General features: G+C 37.2%; 1 protein-coding gene across 1 annotated transcript; it reads left to right on the top strand.

The window, feature by feature from the left end:
* The first annotated feature begins 280 nt into the window (after positions 1-280).
* LOC129255063 (3-galactosyl-N-acetylglucosaminide 4-alpha-L-fucosyltransferase FUT3-like) lies at positions 281-9,285 on the top strand. Its single transcript, XM_064106614.1, has 2 exons — positions 281-539; positions 4,414-9,285. Exon 2 carries the CDS (start codon positions 4,434-4,436, stop codon positions 5,781-5,783), a length of 1,350 nt encoding a protein of 449 aa, XP_063962684.1. The 5' UTR covers positions 281-539; positions 4,414-4,433; the 3' UTR covers positions 5,784-9,285.
* The last annotated feature ends 10,209 nt before the right edge of the window (positions 9,286-19,494 follow it).

The following is a 19,494-nucleotide window of genomic DNA, read 5'->3' as shown; positions in this document are numbered from 1 at the left end:
TGGGTGCAACACCCCCCCCCCGGCCCATACTCCAGATGAGGTCTAACAAGTGTCTTGTATAGACAAGTAGTAGCTGAGACGAGATTAACGGTCAACGAAAAGAAATGAACGCGAGAAACTCGCAAGCTCACAATTCTCACATTCACCCTGCCGTAATTTCGCGATTAGTCTTTTTACGTTTTGATGTAAACATATCAGACATGGGGCCTTGTCTAAAGGCTAAGCTGAACCTGAACCCCATCACATGAAATCATCGATCGTTGCATGCATCCGTTTGTCTGGGAAGACTATGGTGTACCACTAGGTCTTACATTTTCTAGAGTGGCTGTCGAGCCCCACTCTAGAATGGCAGTGGCTTGAGAAATTTTTACAGATGAAGGAGCTAGATGGCGGGGAGACAGGTGCAGATAAAAACTCTGCCCTCGCCTTCCTCCTATCTCTTTGGTCTGCCAATTGAGCATAATTTCGGTTTCTGCCGTCTCGACACCTACAGTAACATTAGCTCTGCTACATCTTCCCAAGTGTTGGTGTCTCTGTCGGTAAGTTTCATGTCAGCATGTTTGCATGTGTCTTTTAAACGGAGGTGTGGTCTTCCGATGGGGCGAGACCCATCATATAGCTCACCGTGTCTTTTGGGATAAACATGGGTTTCATGCAGCGAACATGCCTAACCACTTTCGGCGCCTGTGTCTTGGGAGCGAGAATAAGCTGGGGATGTCGGCACGACGAAGGACCTCTGTATTTGTCTTTCTGTCCTACCATTCAATGTGCAGGATACATCTGAGGCAGCGGACATATGCCATCTTTCGCAAACCTCAGGAACGGTAACGTTAGGGTCCCCTTACACAAAAGTTAACGATTAATTATACACTTGATTTATAAGAATGATTGTACATTATAGTCAATAGAATCAAACGTAGAAAACTCCTCAACAATCATTGCTAAGCTTTGTGTTAAAGGCCCTTATAGATTTGCTTTTCGTGCGCAAAATTCTTTCACGCGACACCCGCACCATACATGACTTTACATTACGACTGATGGTCATCATCGTATATGCCCCCTGAGCCGGCGGCGAGCCTCTACTATGACAGCTGACTGGAGATATTCGAAATGCAGGGCCCACAATAGATTATGACATTGATAACAAAGTGGTTTTTCAAACAAATCGAGTACATATTGAGTGAGGAAAAACTTACGAGGAAAAACTTACTGAATTAAGGCTTAGATATAGATCATTACAGTCCATCGAATCGATATTGCATTTAATGTGGATTATTGGTGGATGACTGGCAATTGATTCCATGGGTCAGATCACCTCTCCAGCCGAAACCATTTCGCATGCGTTGATAATTATGTACACAGCATGCAGTAGGCCAAATTCGTCTGAACTTCAGTCGATTTTGCGGGGTTTTTTCTTTTGTTTACTCCTTCTACACAAACGATAGGCCTCTAGCACACAATGTAATAGGCAGTATGTTTTACTTTCCCCAGAAATGGGGGATTAGATTCAAATTCCCGGGGGGACCACTTCCATTGATGAGTGGATACCAGGCACGACCATGGGGTTTCGAAAAGCACCTAAACAAGGGAAGCAAGTCTTTTCCAGATTATGAAAAATGCATCTCTTAACAAGTATTTGGCTTGTGAAACCCTACAAGTATTGGATATATATCCCTTTTTTCAGTATTTCAAACACGTTTTTGACACCCTTATAACGTTACATAGGCCTATACGTAACGTACTTGCCTTCTCTGTCCCCTTTTACGCGTGGTCGCGCCTGGCATCCACTCATCAATGGAAGTGGGACCCCCGGGCGGCCTCTCGAGCTCTGGGAGGAACCAAATTTGGCTTTGGAAAGTCGTCCTAAATCGGATATATCGCTGTTACCATAGTAGCAACCAGAATTTTGCACACGAAACGCATATTGAATGTTTCCGTTGCAGATGCGAAACGAAAAAAAATCTCATGTCACACAATTTGCATTGCAGGACAGAGTTTTACAACCATGACGACGGGCCCAAAAAGTCTCTTAAAAAATCAACTAACGTCGTAAATAAGCGTTCGCGTTCTCCAACGAAAGGTCCGGAAAGAAGGTGTTTAGTCGCCTTTCCTGACCAGCGTACGTTGTCCAGGACTTACTTCCGTACAGGACGTTGCTGAGGACACAGGCCCGGCAAACGCAAAGCTTGGTATTCTGGGTCATCTGGCTGTTACTCCAAACGCGTTTATTAAGCTTGGCCATGACTGCAGCAGATTTCCATATCCTGGTGCTTATCTCTTTGTCCAGACAAAAGGAGCTAGAGATGGTCGGATCCAAGGTAGGTGAAGGATTCCACCACGTTCAGACGAGTGATGTTAATTTAGATGGGGAAGAGTCAGTGTCTTGAGTCATTCGTCCTGCGCCTTCTTCAGGCTGATCCAAACTCCTTACATTCACAAAACAGGCGGCTGACTAGATCTTGCAGTCCCGCTTCTATGTGAGAGTCAAGGGTGGCGTCCTCGGCGCACAACATCTCCCTAACCCTTGTATTGGCACGTATTCGGGCGATGTTGGAAAGTTTCCCATCTGCTCTGGTACGGATAAAGATGCCTTCTCTGCAATCGCCAAAATGCATACTTGAGAAGTATGGAGAAGAAGATCCCGAAGAGTGTCGGGGCCAGCTAGGACGCAACCTTGCTTCACACCACTGCTCACAGGGAAGACAACAGATGTTCCACCTTTGTAGCAGACTGTACTGAGCATGTCCTTGTGGAATAATGTGACCATTAGTAACAGTCTTGGGGGCAATCTTTTGCATGAGTCTAAATAGTCCACTCCTGCTGACCAAGTCAAATTAAGGTTTTTGTCCGGTCTACGAAGGCAAGGTACATGTTCTTCTGCTGTTCCCAACACTTCTCCTGTAGCTGACGTAGAGATAAGACCGCGCCACTGTTGAACCACCTGTCCTGAAACCATACTGCTACTCGGGGTACATGCAGGCTTGAACAGTTGAAGCGAGAACCTGAAGGGGGTCACGACGACTTGGGCAAAGACTTTCCCTATTATACTGAGGAGGTATATGCCGTGGTAGTGATGTCATAATCACTGCGGTCTTTTTTGTTCTTGTATAGATATTGTTACAATGTTGGCATCGTATATGTCTTTGGAGACATTTCCCTTTTCCCAATATATTGTAACAAGAGCTCATTAAAGTTCTCCAGAAGTACCGGCTTGCCGTATCTGAGGGCATCTGGTGGGATGCCATCTTTTCCAGAAGCATTCCCTCAGGAGAGACAGTCAATTGCTTTACGATGGCCGTAAGCAATATCAACATAAAAATCATAGCACCTAGCCACATTATGATTGTCTACTGAAAAGAATTATCCATCGTATGATGACCTTGTTAATGTAAACTGGGCATAGGTCTCCCCATTTAGCTGTATCTCGGTTGTAGCTCGAGCTACATCCGGGGTAATAATATCCAAGTCCTTTGAAAGCACATAGAGACCTTATACTCATAATGTGTTATGCGCTATACAATAACTGTCTATTATTATTATTATTAATATTAGATTTACTCACGATTTCTTCTGTATAATACGTATCATAATTCACAATGTTCATTTTGTTTGATTTAATGATTTTTATGTTTTGGATACTGCATCTTTTTAACAACCAGTGGAAAATGAATTTGCTTTTGAAGGGCAATTAATTCTTATACTTATACTTACTTAGTAGAAGTATAATTATTTTCTTCCTATCTTATCATGTTACAATGGAATATTGGGAAAATAATCATACACCCTAATATATAACGAATTAGATTCTAAAATTTAATCCTTGTTTTTATTTGTATTCATTATTATCCCTGAACGATAATTTACTAAAATTACCGCGTTTCTTTATGACTGTCAAATCGTAGATCTGTAATGGATTTATTGTAGACGGCCCTCCCCCCAAAAAAATCCTCTCATAGCGAATGACCTGAGCTTTAACAATGTTACCTGCTCCATAATAATAATAATAAAAAGGTCGTTTAGAATATAATCATTGAAATAAAAGTAGGAACTCTTTCTTTGAAAACCTATAGAATCATTAATAACTGATAATCATACTCCCGGGGAGCGTTTCATCAATATTTTTGTCTGACAAGTTGTCAGATCTGACAACTTTTCTTGATTTTGATTGGCTGACAAGCACAGTTCCTGTGGTAACTGTCGGATAAAATGGGACTTGCGGACAAAACGTCTGACAAGTCCTTTCATGAAACACTCCCCTGATTACATAATGCCCCCCCCCCCCACAAACAGGAATTAGTACATTCTTAATACAGGTGTTTTTTCTGGTGTGAATATTAACTATTATATCACGGTTAATGTATATCAAACTTGAAACAATTAATGGTTTTCTCATATAATCCATTTTGCTTGCAGATACACAGTGCATCTGAAAGATGACTAGTATACGCACGCCGAATTTAATTTATCATCCAAGCATCATTCCAGCCTCGGTGATCTTCGTAACTACTTGGATGATCTTAGTCTTGGTCATTGAATACCAATACCTTGATGATACGGAACAACTAGGTACCCTCGTCATGATTGAGGAAGATGAGAAGTTGATCAAGAAACGGAAACCATTTCCTTGTCACCTTTCAGGAACATGCGAGCTGGAGGATTATATACGAGATGGACGTCATTCACGACCAGGTCAGATAGGTGCTTCTAGAACATCCTGGAAGATACCATTACTCTGGAAAAACAACGGGCCAGTATCCTACACACAAGGGTGTTATCGACAGGTGCATATATGGTCAGAAGGTCGTAGGAATGAGCAAAACTACTCCTGTCCAGGTATTCCTTGTGGTATTCGATTGGTGCATGGTACTAGTTTAAAAACCATGCAGGAAAGTGATGCTGTTCTTTTACATCATCAGACAAAATGGGACTGGGATATCATGTATTTACATAGACCTCACAATCAGAAGTGGATCTTTTATTCACTTGAAAGTCCTTTAAACACTGGTTCTTGGGTTATTCCTCCGTTGGATAGATATTATAATACATATGATTATATCATGACTTACCGGAAGGATTTCTCACAGCTCTACGGGACCTACGGATTATATGATACAAGTGCTCCGAGTGCTGGCGCCATAGAAGGAAAAAACTGGGCGTTTGGCAAGACAGATAAAGTTGTTTGGCTAGCCTCTAATTGTTTTGATGAACATTGGAAGCGACACGATTTCGTATCATTGCTTTCACATCACATTCTAGTTAAAATCTACGGTAAATGTGGAGATACTTCTGCATGCACCAAAATAGCCAATTCTGATCTTTGCTCTGAAACTCTGCGAAAGTACAAGTTCTATCTGGCCCTTGAAAACTCACCTTGTAGATATTATATCTCAGAAAAACTCTGGAATAATGCTTATCTAAACGACTTGATACCGATCGTATTTGGTCCACCGCGCAAAGATTATGAAGCTGTCGCTCCTCCTAATTCGTTTATACATGTCGAGGATTTCACATCCATCAAAGATCTCGCGCTTTACCTTCACAAACTTGATCAGAATGACCATCTTTATAACCAATATTTTGAGTGGAAAACAGAAGGCTTTGTGGTTGCTACCAAAGAATCGTGGCTATTACAACCAAGGCAGATGTGCCAAATAGTGGATCGTCTACTGGTTGATGAGGAGACAAAAGAAAATGAGACCTACCATTCAATGAAGTCACTAGATTGGAAAACATGGTGGAAAGGTTCTTGCAGGGATGTTGATCTTCCGATTGACGCAGGATGAAGTGATTCAGAAACAGAATCCAGTCAACATGGTCAAGTAGGCCTATGTTCTTGGTATGACCAAGTCAAGGAAGGACGAAGAAGAATATAAATTTAAAACGTATGCAGATTGATGAACTTGAGTATGGTCTTCTTTTTGAGAGACTTGATGAATATTAAGATGGGGATGAGAATGCCTTGGAAGCCGAAGATCGATGGGTGGAAGACGCAGCACGAATACACTGTCATAATGCACGCACATAACCGTGAACAGCTTGTTTACAACATTACGATATCATAATAAAATCAACCTTATAAAAATAATATAAGGATGTTCCCCAGTTTGAAAGTAGAAAAGCTGGAAAGTTTATTGAAACTCAAAACCCTATTCGGGTATCAGAGTACAATGAAAAGTTACAACATAACATATACATAGAACACTTTACAATGATAATGGCAATAAAAAGTAATGGTGATAAAGATTATAATAGTAATCATAAAAACAGTAATAAGAACAATAGTGGTGTTCATTATAATAATAAAAAATGATAATAGCGATGATATGATAATAATAATGATAATAATAATTGTAATTATATTAGGTATTAATAATTTTGATGTAATAGTTTGAGGAGAAATCAAATCATACAAGTGGGAGAAATTAAAATCTTGAACATCCTGAAAACAAGGTTTTTTTTTTTTTTTCAACCAAAAATAATACTAAATATAGAGAAAATGAATACATGGATAAATTAAAAACAAAAAACAATAGCAAGATCGGAATATATCACTTCATTGATTTAAAGAAGATATAAAATAAGCACAAAATTTAGCCAAATTTGAAAGGACGGACTTTTTCTTGGTATTTAACAGTTGATTCGTTTTATATGTATTTGGATTAATCCTGTAGTAGCGTTTCAGATATTTATTTCGGTGTTCTTCAAAAGCCGTGCATTGAAAGAGATAATGGGATTCATCTCCGATTTGATCCTTTTCAAAATAACTACAAATCTTTCCTGTCTTGGAATGTTTTTATATCTCCCCGATACTATTGGCATTTTGTGAATCAAACAACAAAATTTACTCATTGATTTTATTTCAAAGTCATTCAATATTTCGAAGTATTTCTCAAAGTGGTTAGATTGTTTGAAAATCCGATAATTCAAACAGTTTCAAACGTAGTTTCCTTCAGCAAGGAATTCATCCACAGTGTGCTGCACTCGACCCAGGTGAGGTAAATGGGTACCGGCAGGAAGTAATTCTTCAAAAAGCTGTGTGCATCTGAATAGGTAGCCTATAGCTTAGCCGGGGTAATAATAATAGCAGGGCCCGCTGCGAGAACAGTTTTTTTAACTGAAGTGGTTACCCTGGGTAAATATACCGTTATTATTTAGAGACTACAACCCCAAGAACTTTCTGATCTGGAGATTCTCCCGACTGGATCCCCTAGCAAACTGGAGACTCCAACTTGATGTGTGCAAAGCGCATCACGAGTGCAAAGTACATTGCGGCCGGGGTCCAGGTCTCGCTAAAAGGGCCCAGGAAGCTCTAGGGTTCCAGATGCTCTTTCATGCTATCTCAGGCTAATTTTTTCAATATAATAGCACCAGTGGCGAAATTGATGAGCCAAAAATTTTGAGGGGGTTCGATATGGTGTATCGCGTAAAATAAATAAAAATTTGCGAGCGAAGCGTGCGAGCAAAAAATCGACACTTTTACTTTAAAAATCCAACTTTGTGATATATTTTGACATCATATAAAAACAATGATATCACATTTCACCCTTCTCTCTTTCCTTTTCTCTTTTGTTCTTGGTTGTGATTTTTTTTTTTTTTGGGGGGGGGTGTCGCCTTAGAATGGTACTTAGTAATTAACAATTCAATGAATCAAATTACGCACGTAGGCCATAAGAGGACCTAATTAAGGAAGGATGATGCTAGCTAGCTAGCTCGCACTCGCTAAATTTACTAGTACGAGATCGCGCGGAGAGTTGACGCTCTACTTATACATGTCCCGTATATACATCTTTTTCAGGATAACAAACATTGCCCAGAATGTTCAAATTTTAGGGAAAAAATACATAAATTTTCAACAAAAAATTGCTCGCGCTTCGCGCTCGCATTATATAAATAAGGACAATGATATCATATATTTATGTTGATTTATAAGGATAAAGCTAAAAAGTGACCATGAGGACTACTCCTTCAATGAAACAGACAAAATTAACCTTCGAGCTGCCGATCGGGGATTAACATATGACTGAAAATGTTTTCGCCCCCCCCCCTATTGGCGAAGGCTGGATCAACCCCTGTTGTCCCCCCTACCTTTCGGGACAGATTTCCGCCCATGATTAGTAGGTATTCTTTGCAGTGATGTAATTTTTTTTACTTGCGCCAAAGTAAGACATGACGGTAGTGATTAATCCAGATGCTAATGATGTCAAAATCCTTCATTTAGTAATGAAATTAACTTGAGAAGTGATACTAAAATGTGTTTATTAAACAATTATAATGTAACTCCTAAAAAGGTGTTTTGAAATGGATTTTAATGCAACCCTTGTAGGATTATGACATCATTGACACCCGGATTCATTATTGCAGTCATGAATTAATTTGGCGAAAATCGAAATTTACATCGCGACAAAGAATACCTCTTGGTCATCCAAGCGTTAACACATACCACATAAATATGGTATCAAATGATTTGGGAGAGCATACTCTTTCAGAGCATGTATGATACTTATGTGTTCATGACATAATTTCTTTAAATTGGGGATTTATGAGGTGTCACGTTTTTACTCACACTATAAGTATGTACTACCAGAATGAGTGATTTGACAACTCATTAATTTCCCCAGGTAAATTCTTATATGGACAACTGCGTGAGTTCGATGTAGCTGCAGCACGGTATTTTTCAGTGTTGCATTATAGCAAATACACCATGGACCTACGAGAGCAATAATTTATTGGACGGTCATAAAGTTACAGCCCAGACCTCTCCTTTTTATACTGTTCTTCCTTTTTTCCATTTCTCTTCCTCTTTTGTTTCTCCATTTTCTCCTCCTTTCACTAAGTTAAATCATAGTGGTGAGGACGATCCCTCCATCCCATCCCCCTCCCCTGTGACGCCGCACCTCGGTGCACGTATATAATTATTGTATCACCCTAAACAAATTATGCGTATTATGATTTGAATGTAAATCTGAACATAACAATTAACGTTCTTTTCTTTTTCCATTGAAATAAATAAATTCCACTGGAATTGTATTTTACTTTAATTTTTTTCATGGCATAATCATTCTAAAACATTTTGTGTTACAGGCTGACCACTGATGACTTTTGTAAACTACTGAAATCCTTGCTTCTGATTGGCTCAGAACAAATATGGCAGTCAGTAAAAACCACCCCCTATTTGCTTTATGAAACCCTCAAATAAAATTGCATGTTTCAATATACCGTCCTGCATTTCGAATAAAATTAAGTTGAAATGAACTCTGCAGTAAAATTAAAATTGGATGGAAGTCAGTCAGTTTATCTGGATGAGTATGCTTCTAGTATTAGTGTATATATATATAATATATCTAATAATCAAGAAGTCTTATTTATATCATTAGTTTTTGAGGTGTGACAAGTTAAGGTAGGAGTGATCTAAACTTGCTCTGATTGGTCTACAAGACAAGTAACTAACTGTCTATCAAACTTTCTCTTCAGTGGTATGGTGGTGATGCTCTGTGCGAGTGACTGGGGCTGGTAGTGTGAGTCATACTTCTTAGAATTTTTATTCCTTGAAGTTAGCTGACGTCACTGAGGGCTGGTCTTTTATGGTCAGGGTTGAGGAGTTTTGGGGGGTTTTGGAATTCTATATGACAGAGGGAGAGTTTGTAAACAAGTGAAGGTGAATGACTGAAAGGATAACAGGAAGTTAAATGCATACTACGTAACCCTATGTATATGTACACGTTTTATTACGCACCGTAAGCCTTTGATATGGGGACCGTGTCCCCCCCCAAAAAAAAAAAAAATCAGCTCAACATTGCTATACCATCTTTTACTGCTCGGACCAGATTTACGCCATTAATATTATAACTGAACAATTTTTAAAATTGAATTCGATCGCGAAGCGCAAGCTGAAAAATTGTGGTTATCCAACCTGAAAATTGGACATTTTTAATCAGAATATGTATCTAAGTAGACAATTGAAACGAGCGCGAAGCGCCATGAGGCTGATTTAAAAAAAACAAAAACAAATTATGGTGCGAGCGCCGCGGAGCGCGAGCTACAATATTATTGGCAATTTAGACCCCGAAAATGCAATAAAGAACAGGATGCGTATCTATTTTTAATTGTTATTGCTTTTTTATTTTTTTTCATTTTTTCTTTCCCCCTTATCAGTTTTAAGCCACAAATGGGGAGGGGGGGGGGGGCAATTAATTCGCCTCCCCCTGGATCCGCCTTCGGCCTTTCTCATTTCACCCCGATGAGAGTTGAATACGTGTGGGGCCGTTTCATAAAGCTGTTTGTAAGTTAAAGGACAAGTCTACCCCGAAAAAAAAAAATGATTTGAATAAAAAGAGAAAAATCCAACAAGCACAACACTGAAGATTTCATCAAAATCGTATGTAAAATGAGAAAGTTATGCATAACTTTCTTATTTTACATCCGATTTTGATAAAATTTTCAGCATTATGCTATATTGATTCAAATCAACATTTTTCTGGGGGGGGACTTGACTTTTTAAGAGTGACTTAAAGAACGACTGGTGATCCTTTCTTATGGCAAATAACATTCACCATTAACACGAGTGACCATTAAATATTCATTGGTGATTTAAGCCCACCCACCAGGGTATTTCACCCATATCTCTACGTTTCTCCATCTCGCCCTCTACGTTCGTTATTGTTCTCTAGCTCGAGCTAGTTAGCTCTAGCCGCTCCATGCCAGCCAGTCACGGGGCTAGTACCTGTACTACTGCAACGCAAAGCCTCGCCCGCCGGCGCCGGGCCGGCCCGGCACGGCACGACCGCAACCCGCATACGTCTTTTCGCGTATTTATGCTGATTCTTCAACATGGCGGGTCGCAGTGGCCACGCGGATGTCGTCAATGAAAGGCGGTTGAAGCCTTTATACGGTATGAATTCATCTGTTCATTTTATCTTTTTAAAACTTGAGGAATTGAATCTTGGAAATTTTGTTAGGATCTCTGTTTGTGTAAAAAGAGAGCTACCGGTACCGGTATGATCATCATGATGATTGATGAGAAATAGGTAGAGTCGAGATTGAGAATGAGACTGACCTGGCCCAGCAGTCACGTTTTTAATTTTACTAAATACTAAAATAGGTCCCTAAATCAAAACTGCATGTGAGCCTACATGTATCCCTCTTCAGTCTCCATTGCTGTATTTCATTTTCATTGATTCCTAATAGTACCGTATAGGTACTAGTATTCAACCCGGCATAATTCAAAGATTTTGACCTATTCCCCAAAATATTTAGAAATAGGGAATTTATCTTAATTTCATACCTTTGTTATTTCCAGGGTAATCTGTTGTCGATATTTTCTTTGTCAATCTGTCGACTGTATGCGCGGAGGATCGAATTATGCGGCAATGGCCTTTTGCACTGAATGGTACTAGTATTCAACCTAGTGAGGATTGATAGCAAATCTCAAAAAGGTTTAGATTGCTAAATTAGATCTAGATCTATGTTAGTCTCTGGCTTTGATTAATTCCCTGTTTGGTCCCATCTCAAATGGTCTAGTCCATAGTCGGATGGGACAAGGGCAGATTGAGAGACAGGGCCATCTTTCATCGCTAGGTTGAATACTAGTACCGAAGGGTTGAATACTAGTACCAAAATCCGTCGCCGTATAATTCGATCGCCCGCGCACACAGTTAACTGGTTGAAGAAAAAAATAACGGAAAAAGAATAACCAGCATTTGCTCTTGGAAATAAGACGGGTCTGAAATTCAGGTAAATTCTATATTTCTATATATTTGAGGAAACTCACCAAACGGGTTGAATACTAGTGCCCTTACGGTAATATACTAAATATAGATCAGAACAGAATTGCATCTACTTCATTTTCAGTCTCTATTTCGTCAACTACGGTAAATAAATCGGAAAACAAGGATATCCTCAGTCCGGCAGGACAAATCATGTCTTGATAAATTGAGATTGTCTTTGTTTATGGGGACATTTTTTTTCACCTACCCCTGGGAGGCCAGCAATTACGGGGATGAGAGTGCTAAAAATAGATTCAGTGACCTCAATTCCCCCAGTGATCTTGTTAATGTTATGAAACCTGATAATGTTTTCATTGACTAGCGCACTCAATTGATGTCGGCACTTGACAGGTGAATGAACTTTCCTAGATTTTTTGTGTGGAGAAATCTTTGAAAACTGAGACAGTCCCTGTATGTAAACTGGGACAATCCTTGCCCCGGGGACCTCGACACGTCTTTAGACAGTGTCAAGGTCCTGAATGCAACCACTCATTATCACCGGAGTACAAAACTTCGCGATGTTTGGCATTAGAAAACCGATGATCATAATGAATTACAAATCTAACGAGTGGTATCAATCTTACCTAAACAAACTGTTCCTAAATCAGCTTACCTTTGAAATAAGAATAATGAATACAATTCCATGAAATCCTTCAAAAGAGCATCAATTTTCGGACTTTTGTTCCAATCGCGAGATCGCCATGTTTGAGGTAAAATTCTGCGCATGCGCATATGAATATTTATAAGATGTCGTCACTGCATGCCTTTACAGCACAGTTTAATGAATATGCATGTCAGAAGAGTGAAAACTTTCGGCAAGTCGTCTGTATTCAATTAAATCGTGATTTAGGCATATAATTCAATACCATTTTTTTTTTTTTTTTTGTTGAAAAAAATAGATCTATATTTATGAAAAAAAATATTTATTTCATATATATTTTTATTTTGTTACATTTTGTGTTTTTATGATAAGTTTTTGTTGTCATTTGTTATATTCTTTCTTTCTCCTTTTCATTCTTTTTTTCTCCTTTTCATTCTTTTTTATGCTTTGTTTATGGGAAGGGGGGGGGGGTAAAGCGTGACTGTTCGCTTGGTGTGTGTTTTATTTCATATAACTTCCTCAAATTATTTTGATTTAATGATACTAAAAATGAAAAAAATATTTATCAATAGTGTGCTTGTGTTTTAATATATTCAGAGATTTCTAGATCCAAATTTTTTTAGTCTGTATTATTATTATTATTCCCTTTGTGATTATAAAAAATCCAACAAATATTTACAAATGGATTCTAATTTTACATTTAGAATAACCAATTTATGATTTTCTTAAATATGAATTCTGATTCAATAACGTAAATGATTTCATGTTATTTATCTTTTTCACATGTTATAACAATGAGGAAGGATTGAATATGGTTTTAAAACAAAAGGAAATACTTAAAAACAATTTTGCCTGCTTTAAAAAGAAATGCTAAGTCAAGATGTTAATATATAATTATAATTTTTGAAAAAAATCTGCCGCTTTGATATAATCACCTATCACCATTTGTTGTTTAATTCACCGCATGGCAGTAGCATAATCAACCCCTCACCTGCCCCCCCTTTTTTTCGGGGACGAAATATCCTCAATTTTTGGTTGAAAATTTTTTTTTTTGCTTGTCAAATTTTTCATTGGCCCTGAGCCCCGCTTTTGGAAAATCATGGATCCGCCCCTGATTGAACTCATTTATATGGAGCACTTCTACACTGTCAAAAATATTTTTAACAATGCTGTTTACTGTGAGAATTGCATAGTAGTTGTTTAAACATTTTAAACAAGTGTTTAAAATTTAAACAATCATGTTTAAATCATTGATAATTTAATATTTGAATTTAATTATTGATAATTAAATATTTAAATTTAAAATGTGTGTTTTAAGATTTTAAATACTTGTTTAAACTGTTTAAACAATTACTGTGTGATTCACATCGTAGACAGCGATTTTAAATTTATTTTAACAGTGTATTTGAATGATTAGGAACTTAATTAATGGCGCAAAGTAGACGACAGGAGATTGATGACATAAACTTCCATATAATTCTATAATTCTATAGTAATATTGTACTTTCTTTTTTTTATATATACGGCACAATTTTTATAACTCCCCCTTTTAAATGAGGAACAGGCCGTCCGTGGTCCCCAAATAAATTATGACCGACTAGTAAAGAGCTGAAAAACGGAAGAAGTAGCCTTTGTGGGTATACGGCATTATCATTATAGAGTTTACCACCCTGACCTATAAGGATCGGGAACGTTGGTGATCATTTTGAATAAAATATGACTTCATATACTTTGACCTATAATTTTAATACTAATTCCGTTCCCAGATATTATTCTTTAAAACTTGATGCCGCCACAAATCAAACTAGCAATATAGCCGAGATGAAAAAACGGGGTAATAAAGAAAAGGTAAACAAAGGAGAAAAACAAGGATTTTCTCGCAAACATGCGCGGAAGTAAAATTTTAGAGAGAATGAGAAAGAAAATCCCGCAAAGCTTTCTTTTTCGCCATTGTTTACCCCTTCGCTTTCACCGTTTCTCTTCTCTCTTTTTTTTTTTGGGGGGGGGGAGTTAGGGTGGGGAAGATCATCCCACCGCCTCCTTGCTACGTATACTTGTTATAAAAAAAAAGGAAAAGGTGCATGATAAAGGCCTATTGGTATGTTATGACAAAATCTATCACAAAATTTGATTTCTGCGTCAATTCTTCAATGGTATAGTAGTAGTCATAGGCGGCGGAAGCGGAGGGGGACCTGTCCCCCCTAAATTTGAGATGGGGGACGGTCCCCCCCAAAAAAAATTTTGTTGATAATTTTTTTTTTGCTTGTCAATTTTTTTTACCTGTGTCTATCCCAAAATTTCAATTTCAGGTGGACCCCCTGATTTTTTTGGCTTCCGCCACCAATGGTATTAGAAGTATATAAGCTGATTTAGCGTCACCATGATTTTCATTAATTCTTAAGCAAAAACAATATAAAGAATGGGATGTCTTTAGGAAAAAACCCTTTTGGACACCTGGAAAACAATCAGACAAGCAGGATTTGCGGCGACTTTATGCGTCCTATAATGAGCAACTCAATTCTTAGTAATTATAGGCTTATACTTATCCCGCAGAGATTTATATACCCAATTATTGAAGCTTAAAAATGCCAACAAGATGAAAGATAACATATTAATTTATAAACAAACATATGAATTATAATCACATCTCCGTTCAAACATAATACAAATTAATAGGCATCAATTGTATGAAAATGGTTGTTGGATGATAATGAGATTTGCATATATTTTCATTTCATTTATTTTAAATTCTCATTAAAACATACAACATACAATTGAAATTAAAACTAAGGATACATGCACAGTATACAAAATAAACAAAATGGAAAACATAAGTGAGAGAGAGAGAAAAAAATATGTGGGAGCCAGCATTGGATTCCGTGATATTTTTAAAATAATTTTGCATCACGGAGTCCTCTAGGCTAAGCCAGCAAAGCCCTGTCAAAGGCTGGGTTCCAGAAATAGGCATCAAAATCTTAAAGAGATGGTTTGCTGATCACTCAATAATTTTGATCAACGAATATATTCCTTTAATATATGAGTGTTCATTTATTTCTTCACTTTTTTATTTACATATATCTATACAGTTTCCAATAATAATAATAATAATAAAAAAACGTGTAGTACGATACCATGTGCATAATCTCTTGAAAACAATGAAGAAACAAGAACAAAGAGAATAAAGACAAAAAAAAAGAAAAATGACGAAGAAAAAAAGGAAAAAAGAAAAAAGAGCAAATAAAGAGAAGAATTTAAAAAAAGGGAAGAAAGAAAAAGAAAACAGACCCCAAAAATGAAAAGAAGGTAGAGGAAAAAATAAAAAGAAAAATAAAAAAAGGGGAAAAGAAAATAAAACAGAACAAAAGAAAAGAATGGAGGAGAAAGAAAAACAAATAATTCAAACGAAAATATGTTACTTCTTTCAAAGAAAAAGCCGAAGCTAAAATAGTTGCCAGGCAAAGGGTGAAGCAAGAATTTACGGAACTAGACTCATGAATATTCATAACAATCTCTATCCGACGCATCAAATGATAGCCTTTTGTCGGGGCATTCTGTTGTATTATCTATAATGGACTTTAGTGGTATTGGCAGGATCTGATGATAATAAGAACTTACTGAAATCGCATATTCAATTATTATTTTATTTTTAAAGTATTTTTTCTCTTTTATCGTTTGTTTTTTGTTTTTTGCCCGTTTGGTAATAAAAATCAATTTATCTCGTTGCCTCGTCAAAAGGCTATATCAATCCTCCATTGCTTCCTGTACGAACGAGTTTTAATGCACACCGGCAAAATTTTCCGACGTTTTTGCTTCGTTTTGGGGAATTATTTCGAAGTTTTGAGGGCCGCCCATATTGCGGCTTAAGTTGTAAGTATGTATTGATTCCTTTGTAACAGTTTTGTGCAATTTTATGTATTTTTGATTGATTCCCGATGCTCATCTGATTTCATCTGGTGAGTCGGGGTGAATCACAACGCAGCCCGAACACAGTACGTGTTCGGGCTGCCGCAGTAAGGACAATCCCAATTTTCTGACCAGTGCCTCTGGGCTCTACTACTACTAGCTACTGTTTCTAAGTTATATCTGACAATTAAAATTTTGCTTTATGCATCTAGCCCTAGGCTAGGCTTAACCCTCTTCAGTCTCCATTTTCATTGATTCCTATTTTACTAAATACTATATATTTTATGCTAAATAAATCTCTTCATGTTTCTCACAATTTAGACAGCTGGCAGCCGTCTGTTTGAGGAGTTTTTTAACATTTTTAATTTTTTTAATTTTCTCCTTGTACCCAGACAAGGAGAAAATGGTGGCTATCTTGCAGCCACCATTAGGGGGTTAACAATGCCCCCAAGGGGCTCATCGATTTTTGTCTTTATTTCATAAAAATATTTAAGAAGAACTGTACCAAAATAAAGATTATTCTGTTTTGGCCTGAAATGCACCAAACGGGGAAAAAGAAACTTAAAAGGGGAAAAAACAGTGACTTACTTTGGCTGTCGCGCAACTTCACTTCCCTGTTTTATCTGAACTTAATACATAAACATATGGCCATTTAGTCCCTTTACAGGTAGAGCCTGGGGGGCCACTTCCATTGACGAGTGGATACCATGCGCGACCATGGGGTCTCAAAAAGCACCCTAAACACGTATTTTCCTTATTCTGAACGTGCATCCCTTAACAAGTATTGGTGTGTGAAACCCTACCCTTAACAAGTAAACAAAAAGTAAACAAAACGATACTCTTGCCAAGTATTCCGTGAATTGACCTAAACAAGTACAGCGATATTTTATGTCACGGACGTCGGTCGTCGGATTTACTTTTAACCTACATCATTGGGTTTAGTACAGCCCCACCTCCTACATCTCGCGCAAATCGTACCCTACATGTAAACACGTAGTGTTGACTATTGGGGCAAAAAGTACATCCTTTATAAAAACATTTTAGTCTTAATTTTTTACACCCTCGCAAATTTGACCCTAAACACGTAGCTCTCCTAGCGAAAATAGATACCCTTTTTTCATTATATTAGTGTTTTTGACACCCTTATTACGTTACGTACGTAACGTGCCCTATCTTGAAAAAGACATCCTTTTTACGTGTTTTTTGGGTCGCGCATGTTATCCACTCGCCAATGTAAGTGTAGTCCAGGATAGAAGAGGCATAACCTTGTTTTTATATGTATATATACAATACTTTTTGATGGTTTCTTGTCAATTCGAGGGTGCTGATTACAAATCTGAATGATGCCACTTGTGTAACCTTGAGCATTTTCCGCAAATTGGCAAAATCCAATATGGCTGCCAAAATATGCAAATTACCCATGAAAATCATAAAATTGTCCGCACATTGGCTATAAAATACATGAAATTGTGTGGCAGGAGTGAAATACTCTCTGAAAAAAATAATTTGTGACTAAATAGTTATTTTCTGGATATTCAAAATGGCCGCCACATGCCCCTGTATACTCTATTATGTACAATATGAATGGGAAAAACTAATTTTCACAAAAATGAGCACCAAACTGTAAGAAATTCTGATCTATAAACGAAGTAATCTATACAAATCATCATACTAACGAGATATGTAATTTATTATGTCATGTATGGGAACATTGCCGTATTTTGATTTTTAAAATAGCCGCCACTGGCCCAAACAGTATTGCGTACAATGGCAATGGGGGCCAAAAAATTCACAAGAGTGATCAATAAAAATGCATATTATTAGGATAAACGAGTGGAATGCTGACTAAAAACACAGTTGTTAACGAAATATATCAATATGCCATGTATGTGATAAATGTTGTATTTTGATATTCAAAATGGCTGCCAAAGACCCTAACAGTATTATATACAATGAGAAAGAGGACCAAAGAAATCACAAGAGTGAGCACTAAATGCATATATATATGATAAATCAATGGGATACTGTCTAGAAAACGTATTTTTTAACGAAATATATCATTCAGGTTTCAAGTTTGTGTGAAATACTGTATTTTGACCTTCAAAATGGCCTCCATAGACATTGACTATATTATGTACAATGCAAAGTTGGAAACCAATATTCACAGGAGTGAGCACCATAAATGCACTTAATAGAGATCTATGAGTAAAATATTGTCTGAAATCATAATAAGATATATAATTTATTCTGCCATTTAGGTGATAAATACTGTTATTTGAAAGTCAAAATGGCCACTACAGGCCCTTACGGTATTATGCACAATGTGAACGGGAACAAATGATTTCAACAGATTTTGGCTTTGCTTGGCCAAATGGCGTTGTATGAGTGAAATATTGTCTGAAAACATGATTTATAACAAAATATAGCATATCTTATGTAATTTAGGTGATAAATACTGTATTTTAACATTAAAAATGGCCACCATATGCCCTTTTGTGAAAATTATTTGTCTCCATTCAAATTGTACAGTGCGTATCAAAAAAAAGTTTACACTTAGTAAAAATCCTGTAAAATTATACATTTGTGATATCCTGAAGATTTTTCCACATTTTAACATTGGTACAGATCCATTTAACCAATTGACGATATAAATGTCGAAAAATATTTCCGCTAGAGTGAGCACCACTTACTTTAGAAAAGTTAGTGAAAAATGATTTGCGCAGAACTTTGAAATAGTTATGCGAATAAAAGTAGACCTTAATCATGAAGAACATGTGGAATTTAGCTAGTAAAATTGATTTGAAGATATCTTTTTCCTTTTTTAACTTGTTTCCTTGCCCAAAACACTTCAAAGAGTGCATTGCGCCCCACCCCACTCCCCCACACACCGCGGCCATTGTGACGATATTTGCTTTACACTGAGCTGTGATTTACATGAAATGGCTTAGGCTTGATTTTTATTTTGTTAATCATTGTCAAGCTTGGAGAAAGTGTGGAGAAACAAGTATTAAATGAAATATGAATTGTAAACTCACTTTAAATGATAAAAACTTAGTGAAAAAAATGCTGGAGATGTCTGATATAAACTTTTGTTCAGATTCAGTCATGTCCTCAGATCCAGCTGGCACAAAAAGGGTAAAGGTTGTGCTTACTAAGTGTTGAAATTTCAGTTTGGGTGGTAAGATTGTTACAAAATGCTTGAATGTATCCGTTTTAATTCAATTGACT

This window comes from Lytechinus pictus, chromosome 2, assembly GCF_037042905.1.
Source record: "Lytechinus pictus isolate F3 Inbred chromosome 2, Lp3.0, whole genome shotgun sequence".
NCBI classification, from domain to species: Eukaryota; Metazoa; Echinodermata; class Echinoidea; order Temnopleuroida; family Toxopneustidae; genus Lytechinus; species Lytechinus pictus.
Note: the sequence above shows the minus strand (reverse complement) of the source record. Positions and strands in the feature narration are given on the sequence as shown.